General features: G+C 44.8%; 1 protein-coding gene across 1 annotated transcript in view; it reads right to left on the minus strand.

Annotated features, from left to right (window-relative positions):
- The window catches only part of LOC135915914 (uncharacterized), a 97,515-nt gene extending 77,260 nt beyond the window's left edge, over positions 1-20,255 (minus strand). Inside the window, exon 1 of the mRNA XM_070533804.1 lies at positions 19,919-20,255. Coding sequence (XP_070389905.1) covers positions 19,919-19,978 — 60 coding nt within the window. The 5' untranslated portion in view covers positions 19,979-20,255. The remainder of the gene's footprint in view (positions 1-19,918) is intronic.

Below are 20,255 nucleotides of genomic sequence, written 5' to 3' on the forward strand. Positions count from 1 at the left end.
GTATCTGTGCCTTTCTGCGTTTACACGTCCGTGCAAAAAAAATTTCCACTTCTAAATTAACGGAATGCATACGGGACACAACTCATAAATGAAATGTTTTTAATCAACGTGAAAACGACAGAAGACACATAAGTAGAGGTACACAGGACGAGAGCCTCCTCTGTGTTTTCTGTCATTTTCGTGCTGATTAAGAAGTGTGCATCCATTCCAACTCGCCTATATTTCTATCATAAATTAAATGTATACGTATGCACAGAAGCAATATACATGTAAACGCCTTGTCTCCCGTCGCATGTCTGCCGTTGGCGGTGACAACTGTTGTCCGATGTGTATATGACGCACCGACATCTCTACATTCGTCTGAGACGCGGTATCCTGAGAAGGTTTTTATATGGCATTGGGACACGAACCTCGAGTGCTGGCACGATGCGCTCGCATTGCAGGACGTTAACACAGTCGAGCGCCTCTACAACTAGCGTCTCTACAGCGAAATTACTTGTATAACGAAGCACTAAATACTTCCCGCTTCTATCTCGAGCTTCAATGAAGTGACCTGGAGAAATAATAATTTCGCAGGTTCCCAACAGTTCCTTATAAAGACTTTTGACTGTAGTATGTAATGCAATGCCTTTACCGATGAAGCTCTTCGTGGCGACTGTCCCGTTCTCTAGTCGTAAGTCACTTCTTTCAATATGCACCCGTACAAACTAGGAACGATAGGAAGCCCTATTGAGACATAGTTAAAGCAATTTACTTGGATATCTTCAAATACCGCTTGAAATACTGTGTAGTACACGTATGAAGTGTCAGCAGCTATTGTCGTAACTTCACAAGCATTCGCTGCACCCCGCCCCCTCATTCCCTGTTCTCTTGAATTCGCTTTCTGCGCATCGTCCGTCTATATTTCAAAGTGCGCCTTTTTCTGAAATATAACGCTTTAGTTTTACGAAGAGGATAATTTGCTTTCTTTCGCCATTCTGCTAATCGGTGTGTCACCTTGTCTCGTGATACTATGGCGTAATGCACTTTAGTTATCCATGCTTTTCTTCCCCATCATGGCGCATGTTTGACGGCGTCCGATAACGTCCCATTGCGTGCACCGGGTCGAGAAGCCGTCCAAAAAAAGCTCCAAGCAGTTGTTGCCTGCGCTCCATGTGCCTAAGAACCGAGCTACGACAAAGGGAAGTAGAGGACAAAGGTTGGGCATCTGCAAGAGAAAAGCCGCAAACGAAGCAGCATCGATTTAAAAAGAAATTACTCGCGCGCGGGGTGGCCTTTACATCGCAGGTAACCTGGGTGGCCTTTATTGAATCATCCTCTCACTTGTGAATAATGCATCTCTGCTGACTTGGCTAACTCCGTGGTACGCCTTACACCTCGATCGCTTAGTAGCTACTAGCAGGTGTTTAGAACTTGGCAAGGCGGGCAGATCGATAACGCATGTGCCTTAAACTGTTTGTGTCAGGCCCAGTGCACAAAGCGATAACGTGACATTCGCGAATCACCCTTTATTCAGTTTCACAAACTTGGGATATGGCTTGTGTTTGGCATTCCGAAGAGGGCGTTGTGGTGAAGCAACTTGATTAGGTCGGACATACCAGGTGCCGTTATTTTAGCTGCACTACATTTTCAGAAATTGCCTGTAGCAGATAGCACGATGCTAAACCTTCAGCTAATTACTTGATGACGCGACCGTTACTTCTGCGACAAATCTAAAGTGCTTAATTGGACAATTAGCATACTTACACTAAATAATCTTGATTTCATTACATTAAGATACCTATTTCAATCTAGGAATTACCTTAAGCCATATCCGCTTGGAACAAATTCTCAGGAATATACCAGTTTCGGGATAGTAATATTCAATGTTTCCGACTAAATGCAACGGCGTTCCAGATAATTTTTTGCTTTCATGCATGAAACATCGTTTTAATGTAAAAGTAAGTTGAACAAAAGTGCAATTTTTCGCAAGTTTGACGGCGTGTACCTGGAAACCGGTGCCTTCCTGAAAATTTGATCCAAGTAGATTTGCCTTGCGAACGTCTAGCTACCCTTCGTTGATCAGAAATAAGTGGCCCAAAGCATTTAGTTAAAAAAATAATAATTATTAGTTAATTATTCAGTTAAGCGTTACCATTTCTCAATGAAGTAATGGCCGCCTCACCGAGTTATTTAGACCAAAGGTTAGAATTTGTTATATGCCACAGACATATTTTTCTTAAGTTTGATGTAGCTAAAAGAATGCCTTGTGTGTTCCAAGTATTAGTAAAATTACGTGTCCGCTTGCTTCTTCCCAAACTTTTGCAGGATTTTAGTGTGTTAGGCTCAGGAAGTGACACATTATTCTATTTCGAAACGTGGAACAAAGTAGCCTAAAACGTGTTCCTTTCATTCTGTCCGTCTTGTACTGTCTTGAACCTGCCTAACTTAGTGCTTGACAGCGCTTTTTCAGTGGAGATTGCAGATAGTCCAGGACAATGTTTGTGGACAATTGGAGTGTGCCTACATAGCGCAGTCGGACGTTTATCTGTCTGCTCTGCTCTTTTGCAACATGGGCTGTGCTTTATCTACAAAGAAACGGTTCCTCGTTTTATCATTACTATTTGATTACTTAAAGACATGAGTAATTTACCTAATGCAGCTGCATTCATTATTCTATATATTCGCTGATTCATTCATCATCAGCCTATGTTCAGATTCACTGCAGGACGGAGGCATCTCGCAGCAACCTCGTGTTATCTTATGTAGCGCTACATGATCCCAATTTGTGCCGGCATATTTCTTAACTTGATCTCAGCACGTAACTCACTGTCTTCTACGACTGCGCTTCATTTGCCTTGTCATCTAATTCTATAACTCTAAAAGTCAACAGGCTATTTTGTTTACGCATTGCTTGACGTACCCAGCTGAAGCTTTTCCCCTAATCCGATCTAGAACACAGGTTGTGCCCGTTTCCTCTCCGTTGCCCACCGCGATCTTCCTTTCCTAAGGTTACGCTTTATTTCTTTCGTTCCCTCACTCGCTGCGCTGTCCTTAAATCAAGCTTGTTTGTTGATGTCCAATTTCCTGCACCATTTATTAGGTGTATGATTCAATGATTGTACACTTTTCTTTGCAATGATAGCGGTAAGCTGCCTGGCGAATGCCTGGCCCATGCCCTCCAGCCGATGTTTATTCTTCTCTAATGGTATCTTCGACTGGTCGCCTGTATGCCCCGAAGCAGAGTCGGGTAGATCGGTCGTTTCCCGAGCTCAAAGGTAGAGGACAAGCGCGCAAGCCGAACGTGCGACTCGCTCTCGGAAGAGGAAATTGCTGATGCGAAACCACGTTACTACGGCCAACGTCCGATGTTTTGTCTATCCAAAGCTCCCGGCGCTGCCGGAAAAACCGGCGGACGTGCCGGTGGGACGAACGTTCGTCGAAACGCCAGCATGCAGTGACCTAGGTTGCCAAGGTTACGGTGGGCCGTCGCCAACAGCATCGACGCGGCGCTACGATGACGTTTCAATCGTGATGACTGCTCCGACGACAGGGCTCGGAGCGCCTCAGAGCGCTCCAAGATAGAGGAGAGCAATCGAGAAGAACCAGCCGAACGCACGGCGCGCACCCCCTTTCAACCAGCCGAAGACAACGCCGCTCGCCAGAGCGCTCCAGAGTGCTCAGAAACGACCACCCGAAGATAGCATAAGTTTCCTTCTCAGGGTAAGGGTCTCCTCTGAGTAACGGGTGAGGAAAAAGTAATTTTTTGCAGATGCTAGAGCCTAACTGCCAATGTTAATTTCTTGTTTCCTTACCAGACTACTCAACACTACATTTCTTTTCTGCATAATATTCTTCAACCCTAATCTTGCGTCAAGCGTTATTAACTTGTAGATGTGCACATTTTTTGTTCTGTTTTGGAAGCGCTATACTTGTGGTTGACCTATAGGTGAGGTTACCCTGCTCCATGCTCGTGCCGGTATTCGACTTGCCTTAGCGCTTCTTCTCAGACAATGAAGATCTGTCACCGTGCGTCAATCCGTCTACTTATTTTAGATTTCACTGCGCAGTGTCAGTGGTCTCTTCGCGGGAACCAACAGGCACTGTACACGTGTTAGCAGGCCCCGTTCTCATCACGTTCTCAATAGAGACTCGTCGATCATAAACGGTGTCATTTGTTGAGATTGGCAGTAATGCTCACTTGCACATAAGCCAAAGAAGCGCTGGCTGTTGCAAATGGGTCGCAAGCCCCAAGGTTAGCGTTGGCATGGCGGCCTGGGGCACAACTGGAAGCATCCGAAGGTGCTGGCAAAGCATGAGTCGACTGCTAACAGAACAACTTGTTTATTCTAGCATCGCAAAAGAGCGGGCGGTCAGGTCGACCGAAGTGGAGAGACGGGAGAGCACGTTACTCAACAGAAGAAATCGGAGCCTCTCGGCGTCCGGGGGCAGCTGCTTTTATACTCTCGGAGTCGAGGGCAAGGAGGAACGCCTCGTCAGAGGTGCACGTGACGGCGCCGCTCGGGCACGTTGAGACTAGAAGGTGACGCATCCGTCGGGCTGGCGCCGGTCAGACCTCCTCGCTTCACACTTGGGGAGCTCCTCTCCCCGGCTGCCGCACTTTGACAAGCGTGGGCACCAACATGCACACACACACACGCACACACGAAGACACGTGGCATTGAAACGTGCCGGGATACGCTTGTCGGGGAGGCGTTGCGGTGGCGCTGAACGGGCCAAAATGTCCGCCGCTTTGAATGAAGCGCCGGCGTCCATTGCATCCGCGCCGGCTATACCGCGCGTCGTAGGCGAAACGTAACATGGCACATAACCTAAGTCACCGAGGAAGGCTATTGGGAATTATTCTTGTCAAGTATGCAAGACATGTGGGATGCTACATATGCACGCTTAATCATCCTCTGCGACATTCCTGTGATTAGTAAACTAAACACAACGCAGCGACCGTCAAAATGACTAAACACCACCATGGGCCAGAGCATCTGACAGCCTTGGTTACGTAGGTGTATTTACATAGTAATTGTTATTGTACTTGTAAAGCTTTAGGTCGCACGTAACGCTATCAGTGATTTTGGTGTTATAATGTTTACTGATGAGAATAACACCTTGTCTACCGCGTGTGTATATTGCTTGTGGTTGCGGTAAATTGCATGTGGTGATTTCCTTGCAGCAAGTCAAGTTTTAAGCGCTAGAGAGAGAAAGAGCAGTCTCATTTATCACGCCACATTTTTCTAGCACGAGTGATTGGAGTAAATGGTGGAGATTGGAGGAGTAGATTGTAGGAAAACTGGCCTACATTTTGCTGTGTCGGAACCAACCTAACGTCCAACGAAACCGCGGATGCGATTGTTGGCGTTGGTACTCCGCTGTCGGTGTCACACTTTAAATGTGTTTTGCTGGCGCTCACATTGAAAACTTCTTCAGGTACTTAGATATGGTGGGGATAATTCGAGAATAAAACGGTCTGCCATCTAGTGTCCTATGTTATTACCCAGCGACTGGTTCCTCGGACATGCAAGGATTTCCGCAGTATTTATCATTTCTTCTGTGGGAGGGGGGGTGGGGAGGGGGGCGTTTGCTACGGCGTCAGAACAATACCGAATTATAGCGTTGCTTCGTGTCAACGACGGATCGTTGAGTCGCTGACCCCCAGCCAACTCATTAGCGCCGCTTTGCTAATTGTGGGATGGCTGCGCGTGACACGCCATCACTTCATTGGCCCAGATTCTTTACGGTGGCTGTGCCCGTCAGGACTACTACACAGTGCCTGGTGAGAGAAGAAAATAGATAATGTGTAATAAGGGTTGATGAAGCGAACACGTGGACGACCTCTGGCTAATAAGGAAAGAAACGGGCTCCTTAAACGCGAATTAGACGACCACAGCCTTTCGGGTCATTCGGTTCCGCTGGCCCAGCTCGTAAGCGGCAAGGAATTAATTAGCTCTCGGGATGGTCTGTGCTGTTCTGTGAAGCGGTTTATTTCTCGGGTAGCTGCACAAGCCCAGCTAGCCTTTTACTTTTACGATTTTACAGACTGCACGCTAAAGACTTGCGTACAGGAAGCGGTGAAGTAAAAAGCTCTTATTATTATTTTTTTCTCTGAGATGACATGGGCATATATATTTAAGTCGTTTTTCGCTTAAGAGTGCTACGACTAGCGCGGGAGTATCAACAGTGTGACGGGGCCGCATCGTGTAGCAAAGAAAGGGACAAATTTACATAGATGCGAGAATAAACTTCAAGTGCTGTAAAGGCGGCTGAAATCATGACACGCGTATAATACTGAGCACCAAGGAACATGACAAAGCAGTTCTTCGGAGACGAGGTCACGTTTTATGAACAGAAAATAACGAAAGGGTCAAGGGAGAACAAGTAGCACTTGAAGCACCAGTACTAGGAAGCCAGGGCTGGAAGCACGAAACGCATGCTGCAGTTTAAGCCAAACGCAGCTCTTGTACTTGAGTCAATGAGCGTGTAACCGTTTCTGTGATGCGAAGATTGCCATACGTCACCACCTTCACGCATATATGCAGAAAGCGAATTCGTAATGCTTTAAGCAATGTGCATAGTCTAAGAGAAGGCAGAGTTCTTGCAACTGCTTTTGACGCAGTATAATTGTGTGTTTATTCAGTTAAGCCATATACCCTATAACTCCAAAGCATTGCAGAAGGGACTGGGTTATAGATTCTTGAACTGCAATGGCAAAATGCGGCAAGTTGTACAATACGAACAATAGTGCAGAGCAGTGAAACACACAAAAAAAGAACTCTTATCAGAAAATAGATGCTCCGATATTCCGCTCCATTTACCTGAGTTCTTGCAGGCCACGATAGAGATCATCTATGAAGGCAAATGAGACACCGATCATGATGAAGAAATTAATAAAATCTTGATATTTCAGCCTGATTATTGCGGCGTCAGTCATACGGACACTTCGGGCGCATTTTTGCCGCCGGCGTCGGTGCCAACGTGAGATTCCGTATGGAGTCCAAGGGCAATAAAATTGCCGCCGCGTCCTGTTTGCTGTGCGTGCGAGAGAAAGCATAGAAGGGTGAGCTAACTAACACGGCTCCCTCTCGCGTGCGCGAGCGAGGAAGGTGAGCCGGATGCGCGCCCTGTGTTGTCACGCGCGGGGCATGAGCGCATGAGTGTGAGTGGAGGGGGGGAGGCGTCTTTATTCGGCAGCTGCTATTCGGCAGTGCGAGTGCCGTATCTCGAAAACGATCTGCCACGTGGCCAGTACACTCTAGACGTGGCCAAAGTGCGCGCGGCGCGGGCTTCATCATCAAAGCGATCTGGGATGTGTTCAGAGTGCGCGCGGTAGCTACGTATGCGCTGTACTTTCGACATTTCGTTCGCATTGAAGCGAGAGATGCGAGAAGCTCAATCCACTCGTTGCTGCTGACGCGATTTCTCACTCGAGCGTTTTCACAGCGAGTTTCCGCAGTCATCGAGCTCGATGTGTTCAGGTTTACGTGTGCTCGCGCTACACCGCTATTGTTTATTTAGTTAGTAAGGGAATGTTTACAAGTTTACACGGCTGATAAAACTACTATCCTTACTTCACCGAGCTGTCTACCAATTTGCTATGGCAATCGATGCTTCGTCTTTTGGGTGAAACTTCGACTCTTTTGCAGTCGCAAACGTTTTCCTTTGTGGGAGGCTGAGGCATCAAGTTATAAATTATTTCTTCGTATTTGCCGGCGTCTGTTTTGTCAGTTTCGTAATTGTTCTCCACCGGACTGTCCATACCAGCCTGCCGATTTTTCAAATAACGTTTACTCTGGTTAGAGCCAGCGTATTCCCCTGAAATGTTGTCGAATTCTGCGAAATTGAGCAAGTCTGAAAGACAAACTTCTTCCTTGTAGACGTTTCTAGTCGTTTCTGTGTTTAAAATGGTAGTTCCAGGTCTTTGACAGTGATTAGCAAAGTGTGCGCCAGAAGGAAAGCAAATTGCACACAGTGCATAGTCAGTGCTACTCGCAGCCGGAAGCTGGAGTGATTCTCCTCCTCGATAAGAGTATGAGAGTCGTATTACCGAATAGAATGTTACATTACCCTTGAACCAGTAGAAGACAATAGAGTTTAGGCTCCCCTATGTGTATATCTGTTCGAAGCAACCGGTCCTAAATTCGTGTTCGTTATTCTCGTCGCTGTCTGACTACCTCTGTCTGCTTTTTCTTTCCTCTTAACGTATGCAACCTTTAAAGCAAAACTTGACCCAAAGTTTCTATATCACTTGTTTCGGAAGCCCTCTTGGCACATTCTAGTTTAAACCGCTGCCTTGCTCACTCATCTCCTGAACCGGAGCAGTGGTTTCCCTAAACGTTCTGAACGTTTCCGCAAGGCTTTCTTTCTTTGGTAGCTCTTTTTGGTAGTTTGGTAGCTCTTACACTTGATTCCTAATCACATTGGGGCCTACCAGCATGGTTAAGACTAACGTTCTGTACATGTTGAAGCGCCAAATGAAGCGTCCAATGTCCAAGATCTTAAAAAAACCTATTTGTTGTTGTTTTTTCCATCACGTACAACAAATGAAACATCATGTAGTTGTGCGGGCACAGTAGTATTTCCATTTCGTTCAGCCTTCTTTTATGATTTGAGCAAGAATATTTACTTTCCAAGTTGCACAAAACGTGCTTCAGAGAATGCGCTTAAATAAAGTAGCAGTGCCACTCCTGCGTGAACAAATTGAAGAGACGAATCTTAATGGGGGGGGGGGGGGAGATTTTTGTAAACGTGTGTTGTGCAGATGGCACTTTTCGGACCCATTTTTTTTTAAATTGCTATTCGAAGTGTAAACTGACCGACATTGGCCTAGTGCACTCGACTAAATACATGAAGAATACGTCTGTTTGTAAAAATTATGGCGACTTCTCGGTTTCTACTGGTTAGGAAAGAAATGCTAGCAATATCTATCAAGATAGAAAACGAATATCTTGGCCGAACTGAAGAAATAATTCGTAATGAATGAACCAGTGCTGGTCGGACTAGATAGAGAGAGATAAACATTTGTTTTACTCCTGGGCCGAAGTCCACATAATGGTCTAGTCATCGAAGATTTATAGTATTTCTTCTCTGGTGTACCAGAAGGCTCCACTTCGTTCGGTGTAAACTTTCAATGACAGATTTGTTTCAGGGTCCCGCTCAGATAGATATGATTCAAAATATATTCTTTAATTTGCTGTGTATGCTCAGACACCTGTAACCAAGAAATCAGCGGAGAATTCTCGGTAGGTATTGTATTAGGGCATAATGCGTTTAGCGGGAAGAGGGCATGTTTTTCTTCCAAAGGTAAGTGTAGTGTTGCCTTTGTTAAGCATGTAGGATAGTGACCGCAACTAGGTTGCCGCCTCTGAAAACTTTTGCAGCTGAGACAAACTTCTTCCTTGAAGACATTTGTAGTCCTTACTTTGTTGTAAGATCATAGTTCCGGATCTCTGAGTGTGATCAGCGAAGTGTGCGCTGTAGGCGTAACTTCTTTTTATCTCCTATTCGCTTAGTCTGCGCCTGCGATGGGCGATCCTTGTGATCATTGCATCCATCTTCTGGACATGTTTAATTACTTTGTCTACCCATTCGCTAATGCTTCCATTTCGTATTACGAAGCCAACAATGCAGATGGCGCGTCTACGGGATTTTGCCATTGTTTATTGAGTGACATTTGGCGGCGAGATGCAATATTCGGTAACACACAGGACGGAAAATAAAGCAACGCTTCCTTGGAAAACCAGGAGCATGGAAAAATGGCAAATAAAAATGTTGGTTGCATGAAATAACGAATTACGATAGCAGAGAAGATATCAATAAAAGATCGCTGAAAATATTGCAGAAAGTTTTAACCATGCAAAATTAAGACTTGGTATTGATAATTTTCACCATGTAGGCGACCGATAGAATTGTTGATGCCATGAGAACGGGTCCATGATTTTTTTTTTTGTAACTTTGTTAAGATGCCGATAGTCCGCGCAAAACTGCCAGCTGTTGTCCTTATTTCTGACGAGCACAACACGGGATGCCCAAGGACTAAGGCTCAATGATGTTCCGAGCGAGCATTTGGTTGACTTCATTCGGTACCTCTTGGCGCTCAGTAGAGACACAGTTGGGCCGTCCGTGGGTAGGGCTGGTATCGCGGGTCTCTATGCGATGCTTCACAACGGATGTTTAACCAAGGGGCTGGTCATCGATGTCAAGAATATCTCGGTATGGTGCGAGAAGTCAGTGAAGCGGGTCTGCGTGCTATGCTGGATGCTCGAGAGCTATCATTACCGTCAAATTAACGGAGGCTGGAGCTGTAGGGCGCAAACCAAAATTGGTAGACGATGGAGACTCGCTAGTGGCGGCTAAAATGTTGAAGTCGCTGGCCGGGTCAAGGGCTTCAAGAGACATTCCGCGAGGTACCACTTGAGGGCATAGTCCAAAATTTACCATCGAAATTCTGAAAACCTTTCACACCCAACGAAAGTCAGTACACGAAGGAACAACAAGACAAGGCGCTTACTCACAACTTAAATATTTATTAGAAGGGGGCACAAATATATAGGCTCAAAGAGGGGGGTTCTTGCGCTTGCGCAGGAAAACAGGGGTGACGAAAATCAACAGGAAATCCTGAAAAAAAAACTATAAATACCTGTGGGCTAACTATCAAGAAAGCCCAATTCTTTCTTGTGAAGTATGACCATTCGAACACCGCGGCTGTTGCCCTTGATAGGGATTACCCTGTGGGGGAAGGCGACGTTGTGTGAAAGGCAGACGGTAAAGAGAGACGATATAGTCTCCGTCCGCGGCAGGTGATTCGGGAGAGACGGTAATTTAAGTTATTGCCAGATAAGGCAAGTGAACGTGGTCAGTTGAGCACAGACGAGTCAACGTAGGATTTGAAGGACCCACATTATATGGTGGGGAATGTTGTTCAAGTGCCACAAAACAGTCAATATAGGTGGAATGGGCGAAAGTAAACAATGTAGGAGCCATTCCACTCAGTGGAGGTGGATGACTAGGAAAGCTGTAGTACATCAGACAGGGTTAGACAAGTGTCCATGTATTGATTTTCAACATTTGTTAATGGCAGTGACGACCGCTTTGTGATTACTGTGATATACAGTGATTCGTTGTGTTACAACCTCAGACAGAGTCTTGGGCAAAGTTAAATTTATACACGACCGTTCCTGAGTAGCTGGGTGACTTGGATTGGTGTGGCACTCCCAACCATACTCTTCTACCACAAAGTGAGGGAACAATTTCTCTTCTTGTACTTACAAGTCCACATTAAAATCTGCAATAATGACTGCAATGGTAGTGTCATCACGGTTAAACCACGCAAACTGCGTGCTCATGAACTTCTCGATAGTGCACGTTGGCGTGCCTTGAGATATATACACAGTGTATGTCAGCATTCCGCCTTTCGTTCGCACCGCAATGACATCTCTAAAATCGGTGGCACTGTCCTCTTGTGAGTTTATGCTCAATGGTTGTAAAGAAATATTGTCCTTTGGTACATGGTAACGCCTCTTGCTCATTAGTACATGGGCTGTCCACAAACGATTCTAGTGTACCCACCGACTTCAAACAATGCATCGTAATTAATTTATTTGACTGTTATTATTAATTTTTATTATTGTTAGGGGCGGTGTGCTGAAGCCTGCTTCGCCTACGCTGCCGGTCGACCCGGTATTTCACGACCTTCGTCATTATCACTCATTTGTCCCACGGATATGACAGATGCATTGGGGGTAGATGTACACAGCTTTGCTATAGAATCGATGCGCAAGATAATATCGTAAGGGCTGCGCTGCAAAACATGAAGCAAAACAGAGATCTGGAGTCCGGCAACAGTCACACGAGAGGCACACATACCAATAAAAGCCGGTTCCACCGCCCGTGACCTGGACGACAGGTAGCGGGGCAGGAGTGAGGACCTTCATTAGTTGCGCACGAAGGCACCACACATATCAGTCATATTTATGACAGATATGTGTGCACCGCTGTAAATGAGGGCTGTGACAGATACACCACCATTTACGTCCGGGTCAATCACGTTATGAGTAGTAGACAGGATCAGTAGCGCAATTTCGGCTCGGATTGTCATGGCAGCATAACCTGTATGAGCTGCGCCAGCTAGTTCACCCATTAATAGAGCGGGGACTAGGTGGTACGGTAGGCAGGGATCGACAACGTAGGAGTGAACAGGAAAGGCGTCGGTGAGGGGAGGGCGAGTAATCAGTAGGGTAGGTGTAAACGTCTAGGCAGTGTTGTCTTTCATCTACGTTGATGAAGACCTGCGTAGCAATGGTTGTTCGAAAACCTTCGCCATCACTGGAATTCCAAGATCTTCGACAATATCCACACATATTACCGATGCACCTAAAAAGTAAAACGAGTGGGTCTTTAGTCGGTAGTGAGTTATTCTGCTGGTTCCCTGTAACTAGGACGAGGGTAGGGGGTTTAGAGTTGAGGTGGGCGCGAAAGCTTAGCGATCACTCGGTCTGTTGACGAAGAAGCCTGCATGGAGCCCCGCGTTGCCAACTTCTTAACAGACAGCGCTCTGGGTTAAAGAAATCGTTGCCTGAGAACCATCTGAAGCTGGAGATGGGAGGAAAATGTAGAGGCAGCTTCGACCTCCCGGCGAACAATACGCACCAGATTGCTAGATGTTGTGTTCCTGGGCGGAAGACGCCGGTTCTCGCAGGTAGATGTAGCAGTCGCGTTGGTAAGATGTGAAAGTGTGGTACTATGCGACTGCTCTTCGCTTTTTGCTTTTTTGACGTGGCGACATTCAGAAGTTATGTCCTCCAACGTGGATGATTTCCTAAACACAAGGAGGTGGAACGCATAATCAGCTATTCCTATGAGGACGTGGGTGCCCTATTCTGCTCCTGGTGTCTTCTCGTCAACTTTCTATATGTGCAATGACATCCTGAATGCAGGCCACATACGATTAAGTGCAAGTATGAAAGCGACGACACGCAAGGATCTTGCTGCATGGCCCGCCAGCTGTCATCATGCTAGCCGAACAAATTCTTGAGCTTCTCTTTGCACACGTCCCACCTGGTGAATTCCACCTCTTGGGTTCCGGACCATACCCGAGTGCGCTGGTTGGGCCAGGATGATGGGGACCACTGGTGGCGACGCACCTGAAGCATTTTCGCCTTGAAATGTCATTGCCCATGCAGCCAAGAAGCGCCCACCACATAAATCCGTCTTATGTCTTGTAGAACCCACAATCTCTACAATATTACGGACAGAGAAGAGAGGCAAATATGTTTACAGATTATTTACTACAGCAGAGCATTGTACACGATGCTGCTGTTGTTGCCTGCAAAGATGGCTCGTACCCACTTGGTGGGTGACATAGCGTAAGATAGGATGTCCTTCCTCGGTGGCGCGTACGAACTCCAGGGGAGTGACCAAGGTTTGGAGGGTATTAGAAAGAGGTTACAAGAGTATTAGAGTATTACAAAAACTGTTAAAAGTAACATGCGGAAAATTGCAGGGCCAGTATGCCTCATCGTCTTCCGTGTCCTTGGTTTCTTCTTTTGCTGAGCATTGTGACAATATTTTTAATGAATTTTATCCACTGCGCCATAACTATTTACTTACATATATAAGGTATGGTGACTATGAATATTGAACAATAGGGCATAGCCGATTTTATATTGTGGTATCATTGAAGATTAGCACTAAATTTGACTGTTTGACATTACTGCACAGCTCACGATTTCTGCACTTGGTAGCCTTGAACGCAAAAGCATAAATGTGTGGCAGCGCAACGAACAACGAGAAATTCCTCAGCTGCCTTAGCACCAAAAGAACCCTCCCCCCCCCCTTATTCTTCGAAAATTGCAAGTTGTGTGCTACTGAGGGCCACACGCACTGAATTCTTCTTTTATAATTCTAGAACCATGGCTATTTGTCGCACGCAGTACACGACCAAACCACTGTCATCGATCTAATATATGTGATATGCGTAACGTCTTAACATGACAAGTGAGCTATTTGCGATCCCGTACAGGAGATCTCTCAATTAATTTGACTAGGTTCTTCATCGTACAGCCAAAGCTCTGTACTTCAGTATTCCTAAGTTCTGTCAACGCCAGAGTGGCGGCGCAAACGGCAGTTATTCGCCTCTGCACAGAGCGGTGACAGCAGTAGAACGCCCAAGTCCACTTATGCGTAGTGGTGGGGCTGCACCACTGTAACTCCATGTCACTGTATACATACAGCTTACACTTATTATTTCGAATATTCCAATTTTTCTAATCATTAGGCTGCTTTACGATACTCTGCGTCTCGGTCGAACATCAATAACTCTGTTGGTCGGTCTGCACGCATGGTGGAGGTTCAGGGTTCAAACCCTTACGCCGGGCGTCCACACGCTTATAAAACAAGCACAATTAGCCTCTAGACCAGGAATCCACCTTTTCAAGCGCGCGCGTTTTAAGGAATGTATTGAGGAAAGTATCCCTGCTTTGCAAGAACCAAAACAAACAAAACGCCAGGGGAGGTATTCTGAAAGAATCCACCTATAGTGGTCTGTCCATTTAGGCCGCTGCTGATTGGATGCAGCTGTATAAGAGAGGAAACCAGTGGACCTAGTCAGTCAGCAGCGGCTGAAATGGACAGACCGAAAGATGGTCTCTTACAGAATACCCCCACAGAACTATCTCCTTGACAACACTAAATCCCGATGCTCTGACAGAAAGCTTTTTTCCAGATTATTTATTTGGAGTAAGGATCGGATGACGATCAACTCCAAGAAGCCTGCTAATTGCATTTATTGTCGAAACTAAAAAAAAAGAAAAACATAATGAAATTGTGAAAACTGAAGCCAGTGTTTTGAGACCGAGACTGGGGACGCCTGAAAGAAAAACAGCCTTGTGTTGTCAGTCTAAAAACATTGGAAGATCTACGCATACAGAGCAGCCTGTGTACCTAAAATGATATTCTCATTCCATAAAATGAAGTCTGTAAAGAAACGCGCATTACACTGTAAGACAATATCGACATTTCGCCTAACCGCTCTCATTGGTACTCTTGAACTCCTTCGACACCTATTTTCGAATTTTTGTTTTACTTTCTCTGTCAACGTGTGTCTCTCTATCCCTGCAGCAGATAAGTCTAGCTATCAAACTTGTCATTGGCTTCCGGACTGCGAGATGTTCCGCCTCGAATTCCCTTTGAACTTAAATCAACGCCTCCACCAAGAAATGCAAGATAGTCTGCCATTTATACGCCGCTACATCTGTTTCTCTCTCCCCTGCTTCCATGTGTGCCTCACCATTTTATTAAGATTACCGTAGGATTGAAGCTACGCGCTCTGAAAAAGTGGCCGTTGCTTAACCTAACCGAACACTCAGCGGTACTTCCCGCAGTTTATACTTATCGTACTGGCAAATGAACCGATTTCTCCTTGAGCAGTGAAGGACATTTCCTTAAGAAATCCGCCTAATTAGTGCTATGGAAACTAATGACGTGTGTGCTGGCTAGTTCAGGCGCGTGCACCTGATTTTACAGTCCGCCTTAGCCTCAAGGACCTCATAAAGAAGATGCCTTAGCGCAGCATTATGACTGAGAATCTTAACAACATTTAACATTAACTATCTAACATTTTACTAAGTCATATTCCGGCATAGCTTAATGTGCAGGTAGACGTATAAGCCGATTATGTGGCGTTTTGTGCTCGCCGAATGATATACATAGCCTATGTAAAACTTCGCAGTCCTATTTTAATGAGATTGACATCTAGTTAAAAGGAATACAAATGTCTCTAAGAGTCAACAAAAGTGCAATCATTGTTTTCTCCTTAACTTTTCCTATACGAATTACACTTATGGTCAGGAGATTATTCGCACGGTACAATCACTAATATAGTTAGTAATGATTTATACAGAGAGGCTTAATTGGCAGTCACACAAAGAATACATTCCATGTAAAGGGGCACGTACGTGCTGTTAGTTTACGGTGAAAAGTCAGCAGCATTCATCTGGAACTCACAGGAAGACTCTGCTGATAATTTGTCGTATGTATGTTCATCTCATTTTAGAGTTCGGCCACGAGTTTTTTTTCTGGAGGTCCTACTTATAAACTACCCCCTCGTTATTGTAGAACGCGCATCATCATCATCATCATCATTATCATCAGCCTGGTTACGCCCACTGCAGGGCAAAGGCCTCTCCCATATTTCTCCAACAACCCCGCATGTACTAATTGTGGCCATGCCGTCCCTGCAAACTTCTTAATCTCATCCGCCCACCTAACTTTCTGCCGTCCCCTGCTACGCTTCCCTTCCCTTGGAATCCAGTCCGTAACCCTTAATGACCATCGGTTATCTTCCCTCCTCATTACATGTCCTGCCCATGCCCATTTCTTTTTCTTGATTTCAACTAAGATGTCATTACCTCGCGTTTGTTCTCTCACCCAATCTGCTCTTTTCTTATCCCTTAACGTTACACCTATCATTCTTCTTTCCATAGCTCGTTGCGTCGTCCTCAATTTGAGTAGAACCCTTTTCGTAAGCCTCCAGGTTTCTGCCCCGTAGGTGAGTACTGGTAAGACGCAGCTATTATACACTTTTCTCTTGAGGGATAATGGCAACCTGCTGTTCATGATCTGAGAATGCCTGCCAAATGCACCCCAGCCCATTCTTATTCTTCTGATTATTTCTGTCTCATGATACGGATCCGCAGTCACTACCTGCCCTAAGTAGATGTATTCCCTTACTACTTTCAGTGCCTCGCTGCCTATTGTAAACTGCTGTTCTCTTCCGAGACTGTTAAACATTACTTTAGTTTTCTGCAGAATAATTTTTAGACCCACTCTTCTGCTTTGCCTCTCCAGGTCAGTGAGCATGCATTGCAGTTGGTCCCCTGAGTTACTAAGCAAGGCAATATCATCAGCGAATCGCAAGTTACTAAGGTATTCTCCATTAACTTTTATCCCCATTTCTTCCCAATCCAGGTCTCTGAATACCTCCTGTAAACACGCTGTGAATAGCATTGGAGATATCGTATCTCCCTGCCTGACGCCTTTCTTTATTGGGATTTTGTTGCTTGCTTTATGGAGGACTACGGTGGCTGTGGAGCCGCTATAGATATCTTCCAATATTTTTACATATGGCTCGTCTACTCCCTGATTCCGTAATGCCTCCATGACTGCTGAGGTTTCGACAGAATCAAATGCTTTCTCGTAATCAATGAAAGCTATATATAAGGGTTGGTTATATTCCGCACATTTCTCTATCACCTGATTGATAGTGTGAATATGATATCTATTGTTGAGTAGCCTTTACGGAATCCTGCCTGGTCCTTTGCTTGACAGAAGTCTAAGGTGTTCCTGATTCTATTTGCGATTACCTTAGTAAATAATTTGTAGGCAACGGAGAGTAAGCTGATCGGTCTATAATTTTTCAAGTCTTTGGCGTCCCCTTTCTTATGGATTAGGATTATGCTAGCGTTTTTCCAAGATTCCGGTACGCTCGACGTTATGAGGCATTGCGTATACAGGGTGGCCAGTTTCTCTAGAACAATCTGCCCACCATCCTTCAACAAATCTGCTGTTACCTGATCCTCCCCAGCTGCCTTCCCCCTTTGCATATCTCCCAAGGCTTTCTTTACTTCTTCCGGTGTTACCTGTGGGATTTCGAATTCCTCTAGACTATTTTCTCTTGCATTATCGTCGTGGGTGGCACTGGTACTGTATAAATCTCTATAGAACTCCTCAGCCACTTGTACTATCTCATCCATATTAGTAATGATATTGCCGGCTCTGTCTCTTAACGCATGCATCTGATTCTTGCCAATTCCTAGTTTCTTCTTCACTGTTTTTAGGCTTCCTCCGTTCCTGAGAGCATGTTCAATTCTATCCATATTATACTTCCTTATGTCAGCTGTCTTACGCTTGTTGATTAACTTCGAGAACGCGCATCACTACCTCTTTTTCTTGGCCTTCAAAAATTTGAAGCGAATAATATTGCTTATCACGAAACTCACCTGCTTTATCTGCAAACCCGATTTCAGATACTGACAGTCCGAGCATTACTGAACATCTATGCTTCTCTCTAGAGACACTCCTACTATGTTTTCACTTGAGAGCCGACTGCATTCTTTGAGAATCAAAGATCTCGACTGGACGGTTTCCAGGCAATCATTCTGCAAATCCTATTAGAATCATTACAAGTATTAATTCCTGACGTGGTTTTCCCAAATTTACCTACTGCGACTAAGCATTGAATTAGATTATATATTTCCTAATAACGCTAAGCTTCTCCCTATTAGATACGTAAACATTTATTATATGACCACCTTGGGGACATCCAAATAAATTCAGTAAAGGCCACAGATGCTCATGTCATTGAAGAGAATGCAGGAGTGGGCATTTTTGCGCCAAAAATAAATCCGCCTTTCTCCTATCAACTGCCCGACTTTGCACCAATATTTGTGGCAGACTTAGGGTGACCATCGTAGCTCTACGAAAACTTCTCACGTTTATTTCTTCAGCTGTAATCATACCCGACTCCTTCTCAGTTCGTGCAGCTCTATTAGTGCCCAATTCATCAACCACTCTCCAAGGATTCTATTCATCTTTCTTCCAACATTCACTCCTCATCCATCTGGTATGGGTGCCAGGGCTCATGGGACTCACTTTAAACGAGTCAGCAGAAGCACTAGCAGTGGAATCGCTTAAAGGTCAGGTACTGAGGATCCCAAGACCTTCGGTATACATCAATGTTGCGATATTTAAAAAGAAGTTGAGTCCGATAAGAACACGCGAAATTCTATGTATAAATAACTCCAATTTTTGATACCTTAGATTCCCTTGGCACCGCAGATGGTCTTCAAGAAGAAAATTGGAAGTATAATTTACCCGAATGGCGTTGCCTTTTTGGCGTTGCCTTTTTGGCACGTTCTCAATATTTTTTTTTTATTTCAAGGGGCCTTAAACTACGGAACATTTCTTTATAGAGTGTCGTAGGTTCAACGTGCATAGAAAACAATTTCTAGTAAGTCCCTTTTGCCAACTTCGATTGGTCATAACTCTACTTGTCATACTCTCGCATGGGGCGTCGGCACTAGGACACTGCAATAGAGATGCTTGTGATGTGATATTTATTTTGTAAGAGAAACAAGGAGACTGCCATGTAAATTTTATTGTTTGGTTTTATTAGAATTAAAAACATAGTTACTTTAAATTGAAAAATAAAATGCCATGAAACTTGATATTTCTGATTAGCATTATTTTATCTTATTCTTAAATGACAAACTTCTATTTAAGTATTTTGCCCCTTTTACCTACTGCCTCTCGCTTCATGGCCGATAGACTATAGTGGGTTGCGCCATGAACATAGACCCCAAGCCAAATCAAATACTGAATTTTCTTCGACAAAATAGACAGCAGGTGATTTTTTTACGCTCGAAAAACCATGTGTGATTGACTTTATGGTGTTTGTAATCAACGAAATGAAGCACGTCTACACCCCTGTGATTCGATGAACTGCTGTTGTACGATGCACAAAAGGCTCTGTTATCCCACCAAAATACGTCTTCAACACTTTTTCATTATATTTGGGATGCATGCACACTGTTTAATATTTGTTAAACGTTGTTTAAAACCTCCTTTTCAGTCATTTTCGAAACCACGTAGAATTCTTTTAATGTGCTACGCTACAGTTTAAGCTGTCATGGAAACACCTATTGTACTCCAGGAAAAAATATTTTCATTCCTTAATATGTCTGCATGAAGATCGCCTAATTGGTAACGTCTGTGAGAGGTTGACATCACATGGTTGAGGGTTATGAAGCGGTTTCATCAAGATAGTCTGTACACAAAAGTTGGAGTGCATGTCTTGTGTTAAACCGCGTGGCCAACTTGGTTCGGGGATGCAAACATGTCGGCATTCATCTAAAAAGAAGATGGAAAAACTTACGATAATGGCGGAGCACATTGAGATCGTCAGCAGCAGGAGGATGCTGGAGATGAAAGTCATCGTCGAATCACTTGAAGCTGGTGTCTATTCGCAGTCAAACGTGACTTAAAGCGTAACGCTTTAGGCGTCTTACGTGAAATTGATCTGCAAGTTATGATGAGTCGCTTGGCGGAGCTGCAAGTCGGATGGAGCAATCTTCGGAGCTACTTGGCTCGCGACTGTGTTCCGTGTTCACTTTTCCGGGATGTGCGAATAAAGCTAAGCCTTTTGTGTAGCCGCTTTTGAATATTTAGCTGCAACAACGTGCGTGCGTAATAGCGCCTGGCCCAGCAGAAAC

The sequence above is a fragment of the Dermacentor albipictus genome, chromosome 2, assembly GCF_038994185.2.
Source record: "Dermacentor albipictus isolate Rhodes 1998 colony chromosome 2, USDA_Dalb.pri_finalv2, whole genome shotgun sequence".
In the NCBI taxonomy this organism is placed as follows: domain Eukaryota; kingdom Metazoa; phylum Arthropoda; class Arachnida; order Ixodida; family Ixodidae; genus Dermacentor; species Dermacentor albipictus.